The 17,835-nt window shown below is 39.0% G+C and overlaps 1 protein-coding gene across 1 annotated transcript in view; it reads right to left on the bottom strand.

Annotated features, from left to right (window-relative positions):
• LOC105354845 (GDNF family receptor alpha-4) overlaps positions 1–8,572 on the bottom strand; it is a 72,925-nt gene extending 64,353 nt beyond the window's left edge. Inside the window, exon 1 of the mRNA XM_023958988.1 lies at positions 7,948–8,572. Coding sequence (XP_023814756.1) covers positions 7,948–7,990 — 43 coding nt within the window. The 5' untranslated portion in view covers positions 7,991–8,572. The remainder of the gene's footprint in view (positions 1–7,947) is intronic.
• Positions 8,573–17,835: the final 9,263 nt, after the last annotated feature.

Here is a 17,835-nt window from a genome sequence, read left to right as displayed (position 1 = left end):
GGAGTTGGGTCATCTAGACCCACTAGACAGTGCTCTGAACCTTTTTTCTTCAATGATTTGTGATCTTCACTGGTGTCCATGGATTACATGAAATCTTTCCACCTTTATCCACCTTTGTCATGGTAGGAATAACATCTCAATGTAAGGGTGGGGTCATCTAAGATAGCACAAGGGTGAAACAGCAGATCCATCTCATTAATTGTTATCAGGAAAATGTCAGTGTGACAACAGCAGATTACAAAACCTTAATAACAGTGGAGGCATTTGAGAATATGGCACAAGAACAGAAGCAACCCATGGGAAAAACTCCAACCGTCACTGTGTCTGGAAAGCTTTCAGTCTCCAACTCAAGCAGCAATTGACTGCTGCTTTATTAATGCTTTCAAAGAGAACCACACACTCGATACAGTGCGCTCTTTAATGCCCACTAACCCAAAGATTGCGTGAAGTTAGAGAGCATTTTTCATGCTGAGCAGGTTTCAGATGGATTGATAGAAACTTGTGATAATAAATAACTTGAAAGGGACTGTAGTTGAAATTATCATTGGAATTTCACTAGCATTTCAGGTGGGAGGGGATAGAAAGATTCCTATTATGTAAAAGAAAAAGCGCAATGTCAAAGAAATTGTCAAACACTTTTCTTCTGATGCAAATAATTCTATTCAGATGTTGTAGTGCATTCACCCTGAACGTTTTCTTCTAAAGAAATAATGTGCAACTTGCATTTGCAGGACAGCCCAAATAGATGTTCGACATTAAAAAAGGAATATGAGACAGCATAAAATGTAAATGTTGCTGGATGCATCTCCAATTTTCACAATGAAGAGCTTTTTTAATAATTTCTCCACAAAAACATTTTCAAGGAAAATTAACTGCACACTGTAGCGAGATAAGAGCTGAATGGGCAAAGGACAAGATAAATACTTATAAGAGGATAAATACGCACAGAGAATCTATAGTAAAAAAATCGATCTTTTTTTTTTCCAGGAAAAACAGAAAAAAAAAGTTTTTAATCATTTTCGAAGAAGCAACAAAAGCTAACCGAGACATTGAAATCATCACAACTGTAGCCTTTGCATTAAAAGAGCCCAAACATGAACTGTTGTGCCTCATCTCAATGACAAGTTTGTCATTGCAGTTTTAACACAAAGGAAAAGATGACAAATACAGAACCTGGTCTTTTTGAATAATTATATCACCTTCTACCTACTTAACTGATTAGCTAACAGGTGCACTTCAAGTACTTGTGTTTTTTTTTTTTTACATCTCTTGAGCTGCATTTGAGATGTACAACTTTTAACGCAGAAGTTCATAAAGAATTGACATTATTCACATAAAAATGCTAAGGTTTACCGTAAGATAATGCCAAAATATTGAATCGATTCAATTATCTATTCGTGATTTAAAAGAATTTGATAAAATATCTTTTTTTTCATCCACAACCAGTTTCCACTTGGTACTAATAGAACAAAGCTTTCATTTTACTTTATTTTTTATTTGAACTTTGTAATTCAACTTAAAGTGAATTTTTCCTTAAACAAAATACAAAATTAAATAAAAATCAATCAACAGATTTCCAGATTTAAAAATGCACTTTTTAAAGTAAAGATCTACTAAATTTGATTAATAAAATGTTTGAACACAGCTCCACTGAAAGGAAATCCTCCTTTGTTTTAACAAATCAAGGCTGTTTCGGCTTTCTGCTGCATTTTGCAGTTCAGTGTTTTTTCAAATGCAGAATTTTTCGCACTATAGGGGGCACAGAGTTATAAGCCGCAGCGTCAATGAATGGTCTTCTTTTGAACTTAGGGTATATATAAGGCGCTTTAGGCGAGACAAAAGAGTAAGAGAGAAGTTTGTCAGACTTTGTTGACTGAGTTCACAGTAATTCTAGAACTTTTTTGTAACACGCTACACATTTGCAACATTAGAAGCGTTAGACGCATTAGCGTATTCAAATTACTTGTAACTTTATACCTTGTTTGCAATATGTAAAAAACAGCCTGAAACACTAAAACAAACATTACTGGGACTACACTAACTCAACCGTGTTAATAACACGTGAAGAAAAAACTGTCTGACACAGCTACACATTAGCCGCAACCAAATCTTACCTCTCAAAATCATTTCAACTTCAATAAGCAAAACCAGAAATAAAGTACTCCGGATTATGAGGCACACTATTGTTTTTTGGAGAAAAAAAAAAGGTGTAACCCTTGTGCTATCCTATCCTATCCTATCCTTTAACGTTGGGAGTTGGGTCATCCAGACCCCACTAGACAGTGCGCTGAACCTTTTTTCTTCAATGATTTGTCATCTTCACTGGTGTCCATAGATTACATGAAATCTTTCCACCTTTATCCACCTTTGTCATGGTAGGGAGAACACGACAATGTTAGGGAGGTGTCATAGGCTAGCACAAGGGTTAAAGTGCACCTTAGGGTGTGAAAAATATGGTATGTACATTTCAGGGTTTACTTAGACTAGAAAAAAAAGTTGTTCCGGACAGAGTCCGCTTAATTTGGTCGGACCAAGTCCTGAACCTGGCACTTGGTCAGTATTCAGACTGCCTTGAACCAGACATTTCTATTTCAAACCAAAGTTTGTAAACAAAACTACGTGACTTAAAATCTCTGGCCAGGAATTACAAAGCATCGTGAGGAAATAAGTTATCCTTGTTGAATATTTCAATTATTCAGACTTTATATTTGGCTGACCAATTTGGAAAGTCTGTATCAACGTCAGGTACAACACTTTCTACTGCTGCTTTGGTACTGCGGAAGCATGCTACAAGGTGGTTACTGAGGAAACAGTGACGAAGAAGGAAGGCTGATAAGTGTTAATGACACATACATTATCAGGAAACCAGTGAGAAGCAAGGTGTATCACGTTAAAAGTGGTTTAATGAGCCAGAATTCATCTGACCACATTTCAATGGGTTGCTGTGTCCCATCGTCACTCCACTAGTGTTTTTATCTCATAATGCCTGGCTAAGATGGCTGTTTGGTTCAGTTTTCTCTGAGCACGGAGCCTATTCAAAATGAGGAAACTCAGAGAAAACAGTTTAATTGGAAACGAACAGAGACTACCTTAAAAGATAGGCCCGAGAGGCCCGAGAGCAGGGTCCGTTCAGTACTATTGAGACTGAAATTTGTTCTGAATTATCGAGGGAAACAAACTCTGGTTCACTTTAAGCGAACTAAATGTGTCCAGTCTGAATCCACCTTTCGATAAACCTTTAATAAAATTAAAAATCAATGACTAAAATAAAGGATTTTTGTAATATCTAATTAAACAGAATTTTGAGAGTGTTGCTTTGGGTTCCATCAAACTAAATGTTTGCCAATGGAAACTGCATGGCTTACTTGATGAAAACAGATGACAAGAAGGTTAGTCTACTGACGAAAATAAAATCTACTAATCGGTTTTCTACTTCAATAAAAAGCAAGTTTATCTCAGGTTAAAAAAAACTGGCCTAAAATTGGCTAAAAACTGGTTAAAATGATACAGTTTTATTTATACAAAGATGGACTCATTTGAAGCAGCCTCCAGTGTTCGTTACCAGAACCACAGCGCTTGACATCCTGATGTAAACTTTGAGCCATGGAATGTTTTCTTTCTTTGTTTATTTTAAATTTAATTAAAAATGACAAGGAAAATGACTCTTTTTAATTAAAAACATAACGTGATATGAATATCCATTAGTTTCTAAAAGAGTGCATCACACAGGAATCTGTGTTAACATTTGGTGCATGAGACCATCCTCCTGGGTATTTCTCCAACCTGGAAGTGATTAGCAAATCTGCAGTTTATAACATCATTAAGCCTCCTGATTTTCTCCAATTTCAAGTACCAAATTCCATATTAGAAGAAGAGATTATGTTCCAAAAACAATGGAAAACTACATAGCTTCTCTCGCACACCCTATTTTGGGATTTAATGAAACAAAAACTTTATGACATAAGACATGTTTCCTTCACTCCATCATGGGACAACTCAGAAAAGTCTTTAAAAGATGATTTATTTATTTATTTTCAATACTGTATGGGTGTAAGTTTTAAAAATACTGCAAAAGATTTTTTTCTGAACTGTGGATTGCCCTGCAGTCCTTTGCTAAACTATGAGCCCCTTAAAGCATATTGACATAGAATTAGCTCAGCTTTCATTATTGGATGTTTTAAGTTAATCAATATTGTACTCTAGGGCTCACATTCATCATGTGAGTCTTCCATAATTCAGTGCTACTAATTTCTTAATAAGACTTCTCTAATCAACGTGACACTTATTTGTATGAGCGTCCACTCAAGAAGAAACAGGAGTGGGCATTAGTTATCTTGAGTCCAAAAGAAGCCTATATACTTTAATGGGATATATGGGAACCCTCCATAGATGAGAGAAGTCAATATAAAGGAAATTAGCAGGCTTGTTTATATTTAGCTCTCCACAGAGACAAAACCAGCTCTTTCCTGAAGTTTAAAAAGCATTTACTGATAGAAAAAGGCTTATTGATAGAGAATATGAACCGTCTTTGGAAACTAAATTAAAAAATGCATTCACCTAGAAGTCTTGAAATAGATTTACTATGGAATTTGTGTTTTTTAGCTTAGGATATTACTATAATTTTGGATATGTATTTGTGGTTTGAAGGTCCAAATTACTTGCTATGTATTTGAATTTAGCTTTTACTTTTGATTTGACTATCTCTAATTAATCCCATTTTAATTTGGTAGATATTCTCCGAAAAATACTCTGAACCCTTAATCTCAGAAAATCTTGGATTTAAAGCATGTTTTTTTTTTGGCTCACCATTCACCCATTCACACCTAAGTGTGTCTGCTGTCCTTCTAAGAAGAAACAACATTTGTTTGGATTTGTTAAGATGTTAATGAAGTTTTTTTGTGATTGACCAAATAGTAATTCTGAATCCAAAAGATAATGTTTATACCAACAACATTGGATGCAGTTTAATTTAAGACCACCAAGTTAAGTTTTTTTTTTGTTTTTTTGTTTTACCTTACAGAGGAACAATGTACCTTAAAGTCAGTTTAAAGGGAAATTTACCACATGGCTGGATCCTAAATTAATTGCCTGGTCAACCAAACGGTAGAACACATTTAGAAAACATATTTTAAAAAACATTGATTGTGTGTATTAATTCCCAAGGCCAGAAGTGGCAGGAAAAAAAAGTCATTCATCTTCTATTCTGTTTGTCCCTTTCGGGGTCACAGGGCTGCCGGAGCCTATCCCGGCCACTTGTGGGCGAAGGCAGGGGACAACCTGGACAGGTTGCCAGTCTGTTGCAGGGTAGAATGTCCACAAACACACACCCATTCACTCTCACACTCACACCTATGGACAATTTAGAGTTGCCAATTAACCTATGAAGCATGTTTTTGGACAGTGAGAGGAGACCCCAGAGAGAACCCACACATGCACAGGGAGAACATGCAAACTCCACACAGAAAGGTCCCCCAATTAATGTTCTGTTCAGGTCCCCCAGCTGAAACTTGAACTGGGGGCCTTCTTGCTGTGAGGCAAGAGTGCTAACCACTGCGCCACCGTGCAGCCCTACAGGGAAAACAAACAACAAGAACAATAAATAAAATAATGCAGGTTGACTTGTTAAAAGTGTCTCCTTTTCGTACAATGGGGCATGGCACTTTCATATGAAAGGCTTTTGATGTTACCGTGAAGCACCTTTTGCCATCTCAAGTTGTAACAGGAAAGCTGATCTAACCATAGAGAGATATTGCACAATTGCTCTCTGTTCAGTATAATGTTGAGCTTTAGAATGTTTCTGTCAAACTGAGCTCCAGTGCACATTTATCACTCTGATTAAAATCTTAACTTTTTTCCTTTTCCCCCCAATAACAGTGAAGATTTGAGAAAAGCTTTGTAGAATACACAGTGATTCAGAATATCATCATGACTCAGGTCACACCAGGTGACCAGATCTCAACCAAGCAGCTGATCGCTAAACTCTGTCAGAAATCGCTTAAAATGCATGCTACCATTTGAACATTCAACTGTTCAATCATATAAATGTTTAAAGTTAATCACATTTTGATACACAAATCAATTCAGACAACCAAATGTTGGAGCATCAAACATTTCAGTCAATGGTTAACAGTAGAAACCTGAAAAGGTTTTTTTTTTTTTTTTTGCTTTTTGATACATTTTCTGCCTTATATATTTACAGAGCCATGAACAGAAAATGTTATAGCTGTTGTTTGCTTTCACTAAGCATGAAAAGGCAACAACAGACAGGTGCCAGCCCAACAATGCCTGCCTCTAATGCTCTCTTCCTATTGAGAAATCCTGATGTTTGCCTCAGGAGCTCTTTTGCATTCTGCTGCGGCTCGCAGGTCTCCAAGAGAGGGGTTAGTAAGCATTTTTGCTGTATTTTACTGTTTAATGCTCACTTAAAAGTCTTAATTTTTTTCAAAAGTACGACGTTGCGCCTTATAATCCACAGTGCCTTAATTGTTAATTAATCTTAATTGGATTCATTGTGGTTGTGCTTATTGATGTAGAAAGCGATTTTAGGAGGTACATGGCGCTCTATCAAAATATTTGGCTTTTTGCCATGTTTCTAACAAGATTGGAAGATAGCGTTGTCACAGTAACGCTTTTTTAGCATTATCAGTCTGTTTTTTGCGAGGTACAAACAAGTTTGGATGTTGTTCTAAATACACTAACATGGTTAACGTGTAGTGGTGTCGGACTGTGTTCATATTATTACTTTCTTTACATGTTACCACCAAGATCGGGAGATGCACCCTATAGTGTGGAAAATACTGTATGATGTTTCTGTCCAGATAATCTGTGGATGTGTCAGAAACTGGTTGAATCACAAAAACAAATGGGTTGAAGCAGTAGAATGAATTGTGTGATCTACAGGTCAACTGATTTGAGAAAATGATCAAACACCTTAAAACAAATTTTCAACATAAAGATTTTTTCTTTTACACAAAGATTCAAAGTCAAAGTGCGTTTACTGGAAAAGCACATGAAAATTAATTGGGGTTCAAAAAAGTCATGCCAAAAAGAGAGCTTTTAAAAGAGATCAAACCAGAGAAATGCTGACTCAAAAAGTAAACGATTGTTTCCTTTCAGGATTTCTTACTGGAATCACTCTCCTATCTTTAATGAATGACTTCTCCAGGAGATAGCACATGAATAATTAATAACAGAGCTGGATGTACTGTAGTGCACACTGCAGCTTTGGTTAAAAACTCGGTGCCAGTTAAGACGAGAGAGGTCCCTCATGCTGTGGGTGCCTCCGAGTGTAATCACATTACAGTGTGACAGCTCTGAGATTGACACATTTGTGTGCGGCGTCAAACAAACACTGAGGGCCGACAACAAGCGACCTTCTCCTCTCAGGACCGGATAGTTGTCACACAAATCAATACAGCTTCATTCAATTACACAGGGAGTGGGGACCTCTGTGACACTCTGCACTGACTGATGCACTGCTGCTGCTGCTGCCACATCTGGATGATTTACTGACTTAAACAATACAAGGTTCCACCATTCAACTTTTATTAAACGTCTGAAAGCGTCCATGTTTGTCTGTAAGCATTTATATGTAAAGGTTTAAGGTATTATATCTGTATCTGCAGATACAGTCTATGATTGTCTTTTTGATTAATGACAAAGGAAATAAAGAAAAAATAAATCACTGAAAGTGATTTTGCACACGTGCCCTGGGCATAAACACTCTAAAGCACATACTCTTAACCAAAGTTGCTTTGCATGGTCCATCACAGCGCGCAGAGGAGCCCCTCTGATTTGTGACCCATGTTCATGAGTTATCCTTCAATAGTAAAACCCAATTACATTGCAATTGCATGAAGAACACATCTATGATCAGGGTACTTTCACACCGAAAGTCAGATAATTTTGGGTTCAGTTTAAAAAACAAACAAACAAACCGGTACTCACCCACAGTAATCAAATGAAGCAGAAAGACTCCCCACAGATCCATCTCTGTCTCAGTTTAGGAGCGTCTGCACCCAAAGCAGGATTTTTACGCGCTAAGAGAGATGCATCCTCCAGCGTAAAATGCCAAAAATCGTTGTTTTTGTGGATGTTTCCTTTGAACAGTCCCTCGAGTAAGTAGTGTCGGAGCTGCACTTTAATCTCTCTGGATGTTAAAATCCCTCCAGTTTCATCCCAAACCCCCGTGGAGTCGCGCTTTTGCGCAGGGCCATGCGTAACTAACGCTGCGAGGGAAAGTTGGATCAAGAAGCGACTGTACCCCGAGCCTTCTGTTGCGCGTCAATCACACAAGCCTTGTGAGTCCGCTGCTGGAGAGATGCTGGGCAGGAGAAGCAGCGCAGCCGAGGAGGGGGAGCGCGAATACTGAGCGCGGGAGCGGACATGACGCGGGCTCAGGCGCGGCAGAGAGGGGATCTGTCTTAATTTTGCAACAAAAACATCGTTAACATCTGTTCCTGAGAGGGGAACGCACGGACTTAGGTAATCCGTAGTTAACGCATGACACATGGTGGGTCCCTGCATTCAAATATATCATTAGTTTCTGGACTAATTTTCTCTCGCTGGAGATTTACATGATTATCCTCATAATTAACAGATCTTTTTTATGGAGATTACTCATTCAGTAATGATTATAGTCGAGCTGGGTTCTGAAAACAGTTTTATGCTGAGCTCTTCTTAAATATAAAATCTAAGTTAGTGCATTGGGAAAACATTTCCTGCAGATATTTGCATTTCTGTCTCAAAATACAGCAGGTTTGGTAATAAAAATGACGGATTTGTCCCCTTTATTTTGTTTTAGCTCAGGAAACATGTTCAGATGTTGTTTTCAAACAGAAAAGAATACAAACTATTGTGTTCCAGGACTGTGAATATTATAAAAAAAATAATGAAATGAATGAATTATTTAAATTATTTCTTCTTTTTACTTTATTACCTTGGAGGACAGTGAAATACATGGATTCTTTTTCATAATTCATGTCTTTTATTCTCTCCCTTTGCATTTTCTCCTCATGGCCTGAGAGCTGTCATTGCTCCCCTTATAATGTGGATTTTGTTGCAAAGTACAAAAGGACCATGCTGTGAGCCTGTCAGTCAGTGAAAAGAACCCAGGAGAAACAAAGAACCAGTGATTGTTGCTACAATAATTGAATACAAATACTTGAATAAAAATATTTTAAAAAGGAAAAAAAGTTGCAATTTGTAAGAATAAATGGGCGAAGACAAGAAAATCCAACACTGAAAACTGGAAAACAAATCTCTGAAATAGCCTGAGGATTAACTAACAACATTACCAAGTGACCACAAATCCTATCTAACCATGAACACAAAAAGAATAAACGTCTGACAAACCTCAAAGGGACCAAAAGGAACCTTAAACCAAACTGCACCAATCCTCAAACCATCTGCGTTTAATAAATGAGTTTTTTTTGTTTATCTTGAACCTCTTTTTCTGAAATCAAACTTTGCTCCTCAGGTGTTAAAATCCTTCCCCAAAGCACAGAACATTCGTTTGTTGCTGATTTCAAGCCACCAAGTACTAACACTGCTGACACATTTAATCACTGAACAGCAGGGAGTTTATTATTTAAAAATAATTGAATAATGATTGACCATAACCTCAATGGGGGCAAAACACCTGATGACAAAACTCTAAACTCCCTCATTAGTTGTTACATACAAAATTAGTTTTCCACATTTAAACTGTTGCCTGGGGTAGTGGTGAGAGGCAGTAACAGCTGCACTTGGGAACCGTCTGGTGGTTTAAGCCCCCAATCAAACCACTTATGCCTTAGTCACATGTGCAGGTTTTTGGGTTGTCCGGGCTCATATGAGGGTTGTAGCAAAGAGAAGTGGCCTCATCTTAAAGGAAGCGTAGTTGTGTCTTGCAGTTCCCTTGAGGCTTGTGCCGCCACCTTAAGGGACTTTATGAAAATGAAGGGTGTGGTAAGAGTATCATAAAGTATTTGTTAGGATCATGTAAGTTACAAGCAACTGTGACGTATAGCGATGCTGCCATCCTTATCGTTAGTAAGCTGCAAGTTCCGGCTCCTTACTGTCTGTTCAAACATTGAACATGGGATGTCCAGGTGATATCTAAGTGCCCATAGGATGTCTACACAAACTACACTCAGATTGTCTGATTTCCTCATTTCCAATAGCCAGGCTGCATGCACCGAGCACACATCTATCACTTGATCAGCACTAACGGGCTCCCTGCACAGGGTGCGGGGTTTCCAGGGGATTTAAAAAAAAGGAAAACTTTGTACGGCATGCTTGCGTCTCGCCCACTTCACCCTTACACAGCCTTATGTGCTGTTTAAGTGTTTACTTCACTAAATGAGCAGATTTTTCTGAACGTTTTCCATTAAAAACCTCCTGAACTTTGTGGTTGAGGGTGGGTCCAGTAGCTGATCTTTCTCAACAAGCACGGCGTTACACCTCAGTTCTCAGATCAGTATAGTATTTGGAGACAGACAGTTATTGATTCTTAAGTGTCATAAATTCCAATTTGTAATGATTTGTTCATGTTGAGGTTCAGTGCTCCTTCTGTTCAGACAGAACATTGACAGGGTGGATTTACATTTTTTGGAGTTTCCAGACTTCTGAACTTCTTTTCTGTTTTAAATGCTGACAGTCAATGGAAGTTCTTTAACCCTTGTGCTATCCTAGACACTTTGACATTGGGAGTTGGGTCATCTTGACCCAATAGACAGTGCTCTGAACCTTTTTTCTTCAATAATTTGTGATGTTCACTGGTGTCCATGGATTACATGAAATCTTTCCACCTTTATCCACCTTTGTCATGGTAGTGAGAACATGTCAAAGTAAGGGTGGGGTCATCTAAGATAGCACAAGGGTTAAAGCTGGTGAGCAACACGTGAAAAAGAATTGGTGTGTTCAGTGTGTGTGACATGCTGTCTGTGCCTTTGAAACAACACCGTGGGCCAGAGGAATGATCCAGCTGTGCAGCAAAGACAGACATGAGAACTCTTCCAGCCGAATATTTGAACTTTTACGGAGCTGCTAAAGTGCCTTACTATTGAATACTTCAAACAATAGTTTCTATTTGTTTTGTTTTTTGCTGAAAAATCATATTTGAAAAACTGCAACTGTAAAGCCTCTTAATGTCTTAGTAGCTCTCATTTTCTCTGTCTAACAAGCTCACTGTGAGAACTTTTCCAGCTTTATATTAGCTCCTCCTCTGGGAATGAAGATGGGGAAATGCTGATCTTTGAATTTCTTGTTAAACTACAAATCAACATTTAAATGTGCAAAGTTTTTTTAAAAGAATGATATCAGGAGAAACAGACAGGGCTGCTTCTGCAAAGTGGTTAGTCTTTTTAAATCCTCCAGTGAGAAATTCCCAACCCAAAGTGATCTGAACCATCTCCTCTGTCTCTAGTGCTAATTAGTTTTTCTGGTATTTTAGTTCCCTTAAACCCAAAGGGTTAGCATTACTAGTTAATCCTACAGAGGCCAGCAGCCACATGATCTCTTCTTCCTGTGAGAGTTAAAGCATTATGAAGTGAAGCTGCAGTTTATAAATGAGAGAAGATGGACAGCTCAGCTCTTGCTTCAGGCAGGGAAAGACTTTCCTGACTTACTGAGTCTTATAGACAAAGACATAACAAAAGGCCCGTGATTGGATTCATTTTTGTGTTGGAGGTATAGAATATGAATTGAGGGATTTTAATAAAAACAAATTTTTAAAGGTTTATTGACACAGATGTATTTTCTATGTCACAAATAAGCTCTTTCTCAAACGGCATGTTTTCGTCTACTCCTGATTCACAACAAATAAAGAAATAGTGAAAAATACAATTTCAAGCCGAGTTTTCTTTGTGTACGTCCTCCACCATCAGATAAATGCCACAAGAACATGTTACATACAAATACAAATAAATGATGTCACTGTGAAGCCTTTGAACTTGGCAGCTTTCCTTCTCCTACAGTCAAAAAAATGAACTTGTGACAGCTTTATCCGTTTTTCTGCAGGATCAGACAAAAACAAGGAAGCTAAAATTTAAAACAGGGAGAGAAAAAGTGTGTGGTAAGGTGGAGCGTGGTTAAACTTTGAAATGGTCTGGTATGACTTTTATTTCTTTTTAATTGCAGAGAAGAGCAGTGACCCTGGTGAAGAAGGTGCTCTCCCTCAGAGCCTCGTTAGGTCTATATGAAGAGGAGCAGAGCCAGGCGAGGTTGACACATCAGATAACCTGAGGTATTCACTGGATTCAAATTGGGAAGCATTAAAAAGTGGAGTGAGCACTTTTACGCTATCCAGGACTGGATGGGACAGCCGCAGAGAAACCAGAGATTTAGAAACTTAGCTGGCTGCATGGAATCAACTCAGAAGAATTCAACAAACAAGGACATGTTTTTTTTATTAATGCATGCCTTCTAGCCTAAAACAAAAGCAAACCATAGAAAAAACATGCAATCTCTTCTTTGTCATCAGAAATCTGAAAAGCAATTAATGAAAATGGTTTTTTTTGGTGTTTTCAACATGTTTTTGTGGCATTTTTCTCATGATGGAGGACATATGTAACAAACATTAAGCATAAAATTGCCTTTTTCCTTATGTGTTTTCCTTATGTTTTTCCTTATTCGAATCATTGTGAATCGGGAGCAGACAAATTAATGTAAAAAAAAACAGCTTATTTGTTATATAGAAAATACACTGGGTGGACCATAAGCTACATGCTCCACTTAATCACAGAGCTTTCACCAAGGCCGAGGGGAAAGGGGACAGGGTTACTCCACGCTAACAATCTGACTTAGAGGCAAATTTCTAATGAACTCCAGCTGGTTTGCAGGAACTATGTCCTAGAAAATGTCACAGGTCTTTTGAATATAGCTTAAAATGGCACAATCATAATTAAGAGAAGACTGGGAACACTTTGACAATAGATCAAAAAGGATCAGAGTGGGTTTTTAACATTTTTACTTCCTATGTCAGGACTGGGCAGGTTTTTACATTTCTTTGTGAGAAACTGCGAAAACTTATTTATTTGAAACAGCACTTGTAGATGTTTAAAATTCTCTAAAGGCCAGACAAACGGACAGAATGAACACAAATTACTTTTCTAATGCGGTGCTCAAAACCGACATTGAGACATTTTCTGTGAGGACATGCAACACTGCAAATTCAGCAATGCAAGCAAATGAGTCATTTTCAGACGGTGACTATCCTTGGAGAGGACACTATTGAACCTTTTTCATTCATCCCAGATAATAAATACAGGAATTAAAAATAACTTTTTTTTTTCTCAGGTAGAAAGATCCGATGTAGACAGATTTCCAAGTATTGTGTAAAAAGCAGCCCCTGCATGATGCGCCCTGCTCTCGGTGTCGTGACATCGCGTCTGGGCTAGCTCTCAAACAGAGAGGTGCTTGTTCTCTGTCACACTTCCTCTTTTTGCTCTTTTCTTATAGCTTGGTGGTTAACGGGGGGCAGACGTAGAACATCTTGCAAGAATTGTGTCCAAAATTCCAGCTTTGACTCATCGTGTTGTTCCGTGGGACCTCCATTCATACAGTGTTACCAGCAAAGTCTCTCTTCAGGGCAGGGTAAATCAGAGCTGTCATCTTCATTGATTTATTAAAGAAGACCCCCCCGTCTGTCATGGCTATGAGGGAGTTCAGGTGGTTGTCGCCACAGCAGGCAGACGCCGGAGTCTATGATTGGTGAAAGTGTGTGCTGGGCATTCTCTGTCCAACAGATGGTGAGGATTAGGAAAGGTAATGTTCCTGCCTTATCCAGCCTTAAACCTAATTTCTACCAGGCCGGCACAAATGCACATGAAAGCACACATGCAGAGAGGAAGTGGGGATACTTTTAGATCTAAATGTAACAACTTTTTAACCTGTCTCTCCGTAGAGCAGAAGGATCAGATTACCTCGTCTGCAACAGATTCCTCCTGTTTGGAGTAGAGACCATCTATCTCTGTGGTGGGCTTCCTGGAGGTCATCCGGGATCATCTGTCACTGATCTTCTGACACTCCCAGTGGCCAAAATAATCAGATGACACCTGGATCAACAACTTGGTGTTTTAACTCCTCTCCAGGGTTTTAGTGAGTTTGAGCGCACACCTAGGTTTGATCGTTTTCTCTGGATTGGGAGGAGGATTTATGGAGTTCAGGGCACGTGTCTGTGAGCAGATGTTTGTTGGAAGCAGGGTAGATAATAGAAACCAGAAGGAAACTCAATCTGCACCAGCTGAAATCCAAAAATCCCCCTATTAATGTTCAATTTACATAACATTGCCTAGTTGGGATTGTTCGTTCGATGGTTGTAACTGAAGGATTCTGGGAGAAAATGAGTGAAATTTACAAACTTAGCTGATTAGCTGTGCAGCCAAGCATTCATCACCAATCCATTAACTTCCGCTTATCAGGGCGCGGAGTGCAGGGGGCAGCAATCTAAGCAAAGACTTCCAGACTTCACTCTCTCCGCCCCCTCCACCTCTTCCGGGACGACACCCAGGTGCCCCCAATCCGGCTTGGACATGTAATTTCTCCAATGTGTCTGAGCTTTCCACTGAGCCGCCCCCTGGTTTGACCTGGAACATTTCATCAGGGAGGCGTGCAGGTGGCATCCTCTCCAGATGTCCTAAATCTTTCTGAGATGGAGCCGATTTACGGAGCTTTGTTTTAGTTTTTCATAAACGTCTCCCCTTATTTGGGGTGACTGCAGCTCACTGGGTTAAGCAACTGTCTGGCAATTAGTTTGGGTTCAAATCCCATGTTTGATTCATTGTGTCCTCGGGGAAGCATCTGCTAAACGTGATTGTAAATGTAATTCTGCATGGGGCAAGGACGTTTAGAGCTTGTTGTCATGGACGCCATCAGTCATGGGAAAATGAGAATGTTTGTACATTTGTTTCAACTACTAGAAGACGTCCTTTCAATGTGTCCTTTTAAAACTTATTAAACATACTTTGTCGGACCCCCATGACCCTCTTTTTTACCACATGGATATTTTGGAATTTAGATTTACTCTAACTAATAAATCCATTCAATATTTGTATTTTATTTGTGCAAAAATTATTTAGAATAATAAAATCAGGAATTAAATAGGCGTGTGGACATTTTTTACTTAAATTTGTTTACAATGTTTTCTCCCTTTTAATTTTGATGGGCATGGATTAACAAATATTGCATGGTTAAAAGATGCACACTGACATTGTTTAAAAAGCTAACTATAATTCTGTATTTGAGATCTTTGCACATGATGCTAAAAACTGTTTTCCATTGCAAATTTCTTGAGAGCCAAACTCCAATATTTTTATTTTTAAGACTACATAAGTCTGATAAAGAGTTATAGTACATTTAATTAAAATAATTAATTAAGGTAACAATTTTAATAAGAACAAAACAACACGTTTTTTGTTATCTGTCAAACCTAAAAAAATATCTAAGATCTGATGATTATCTTTCCTGAAAACCCAAGAAAATCAGTAAAGTCTGTAAGCAAATGTGTAGCTCTGGCTTTTGTACTAACACCTGTCTTTCTTTTTGGCACTCCACACATCAGTTCTGTATTTAATAATAATGAGAAGTTCACAAACAATACAAAGATGGTGAAGAGCTGTGATACAACAGGACCTAACAAAACTTGACTGGACTAAACTTAAATCTGGACTGTCAACTCTTCCCCCCTGGATCCAAATTTCAGCTGTCATGTGTTGGTAATCCCATCCGACAAGGCCTCTGTGGGCCAACAGCTTATTACATTTGAGGGTTTTTTTTCTGAATAAATGCAGCTCCTAAAAAGACTTTGTATAATACAAAATAACAAATGCAAAATTGCATTCAATCAAGAAGAAAAAAGTGACTATGAGGAAATAGCAAACAAAGTCAAACTCTTCTGAAAGCTTTAAAAGATGGTGGAGTCCTTTAACCATAGAGAGCATCTTATACCTACTGCGATGGCATATTGTTCTCCAGCTGCATAGTGGCTCAGAGGAAATTGAGGGGCATGAGCACAGAAGATCACCGACTGCTCCCCACAACACTGAAATTCACGTCGCACTATGTTAAGAAAGCCCAAAGCGTCTTCACAGACACATTACATGTGATCTTGATTACATATGATTACATAATACATATGTTACTCGGTTGGTGGAATGCTGCCACGCCTGAATCAAGGGTTCGATTCCCGGAGGGCAATGGTAATGGGGCAATTACCATATCAATGGCGAGATATTAACATCCTCATGCCTCCCATGCGTGGCTCATCTGCAGCTCACCGCTCCCCCAGGGGATGGGTCAAATGCGGATAACAAATTTCGCACGACTAGGTGTGTGACAGAAAGTGGGATATGCTATGTGATCAGTCTGAGAATGTGGCGATAGAGGACAAGCAGGCACTGGTTGACCAAATAAAAAAATATAGAGTTGGTGAGTAACTGTTTTGTAACCACTCATTTGATTGATTTTCTAAATTGTGTTTATTTATTCTTTTTATGTTTTTATGTACTATCCATCCATTTTCTTCACTCATCTACAGCGTCACAGGGCCAGCAGTCTAAGCAAAGATGCCCAGACTTCCCTCTTTCTGGCCACTTCCTCCAGCTCCTATGGGGGGACTCCAAAGCGTTCCCAGGTCAGTCAAGAGACGTGGTCTCTCCAGCGTGTCCTGGGTCTTCCCCGGGGCCTCTGCCCAGTTGGACAAGCCAGGAACACCTCCCCAGGGAGGCGTCCAGGAGGCATCCGGACCAGATGCCCCAGCCACCTCAACTGGCTCCCTTCCATGTGGAGTAGCAGCTGTTCTACTCCGAGCTCTCTCTGGGTGACACAGCTTCTCACCCTATCTCTAAGGGAGCGCCCAGCCATTTTAAAGATGGAAGCTCATACTGAACCTCGTTCTTTCGGTCATGACCATAGGTGAATATTGGAACGAAGATCGACCGGTAAATTGAGAGCTTTGCTTTCTGGCTCCAAATGGGGAAGGAGCACTCCACCCAGCAGAGAGGGCAACCTACAAGTTTTAATGTTCCAATTAACATGTACGATTGCTGCACCTTGACTAGTTGGAACTTTTTAACATTTTGTTGATACAACAACAATGAACTTCATTCTAGTCTAATCTATTCTATTCCATTCTATTTTAGACAGGCTGACAAAGTTTCACAGAAAATTCATGGTTTTCTGTGCTCAGCGGATTCGAAACAGAGACAGTTCACTGTACTTATTGAAATCACAGGAAGATGTGTTGTTAATGGTCCTGAAACAATAAAATGCAATCCAGCACAATCACAATGAGTAACTTTTGATGCTTTTCAAGTTTGATCAAATTTCACAGCCCTTCACAGCAGTGAGGCTGTGAACCCTAACCTGGACAATATGTTACTTGGCAGTAAAAGTTGAGTGAAAGTTAGGTCAGGGTTAACTCAAAGGCTGCATGTTTTCCAGTGCTGGTCCCTGTAGTTGAATTCTCAAAGGAAAAAAGAAATATCAAATGTCCCTTTAAACTCCATGCTCCTGCTTCACGAGGGTGTGAAGAATGGATGATTGCTGATTGGACAGACAGCTGATTGCTCCAACAACTGGCCAGATATTCTTCTCCCTAAACATACTGCTTACATTGGCTTAAGGTGAAAATGTCACAACTTGAGATTTATTATTGTTCACGTTAGAATAACTCCTTGGAGTTAAAGTTGGTTGAAGTTGATGAAAAGTGGAAATCACTGACTTTGTCACACAATAAATCAGCACATTGGTGAGGTAGTTAGTATCATTCATCCACTTAGAAATCCAACCTTTTCTGAAGTTTTCATGTTATCCGTTTGCCTGCATGAACTGCCTCTATGGTATTGCAAAATCCCC

The sequence above is a fragment of the Oryzias latipes genome, chromosome 10 (genome assembly GCF_002234675.1).
Source record: "Oryzias latipes chromosome 10, ASM223467v1".
Classification (NCBI taxonomy): domain Eukaryota; kingdom Metazoa; phylum Chordata; class Actinopteri; order Beloniformes; family Adrianichthyidae; genus Oryzias; species Oryzias latipes.
Note: the sequence above shows the minus strand (reverse complement) of the source record. Positions and strands in the feature narration are given on the sequence as shown.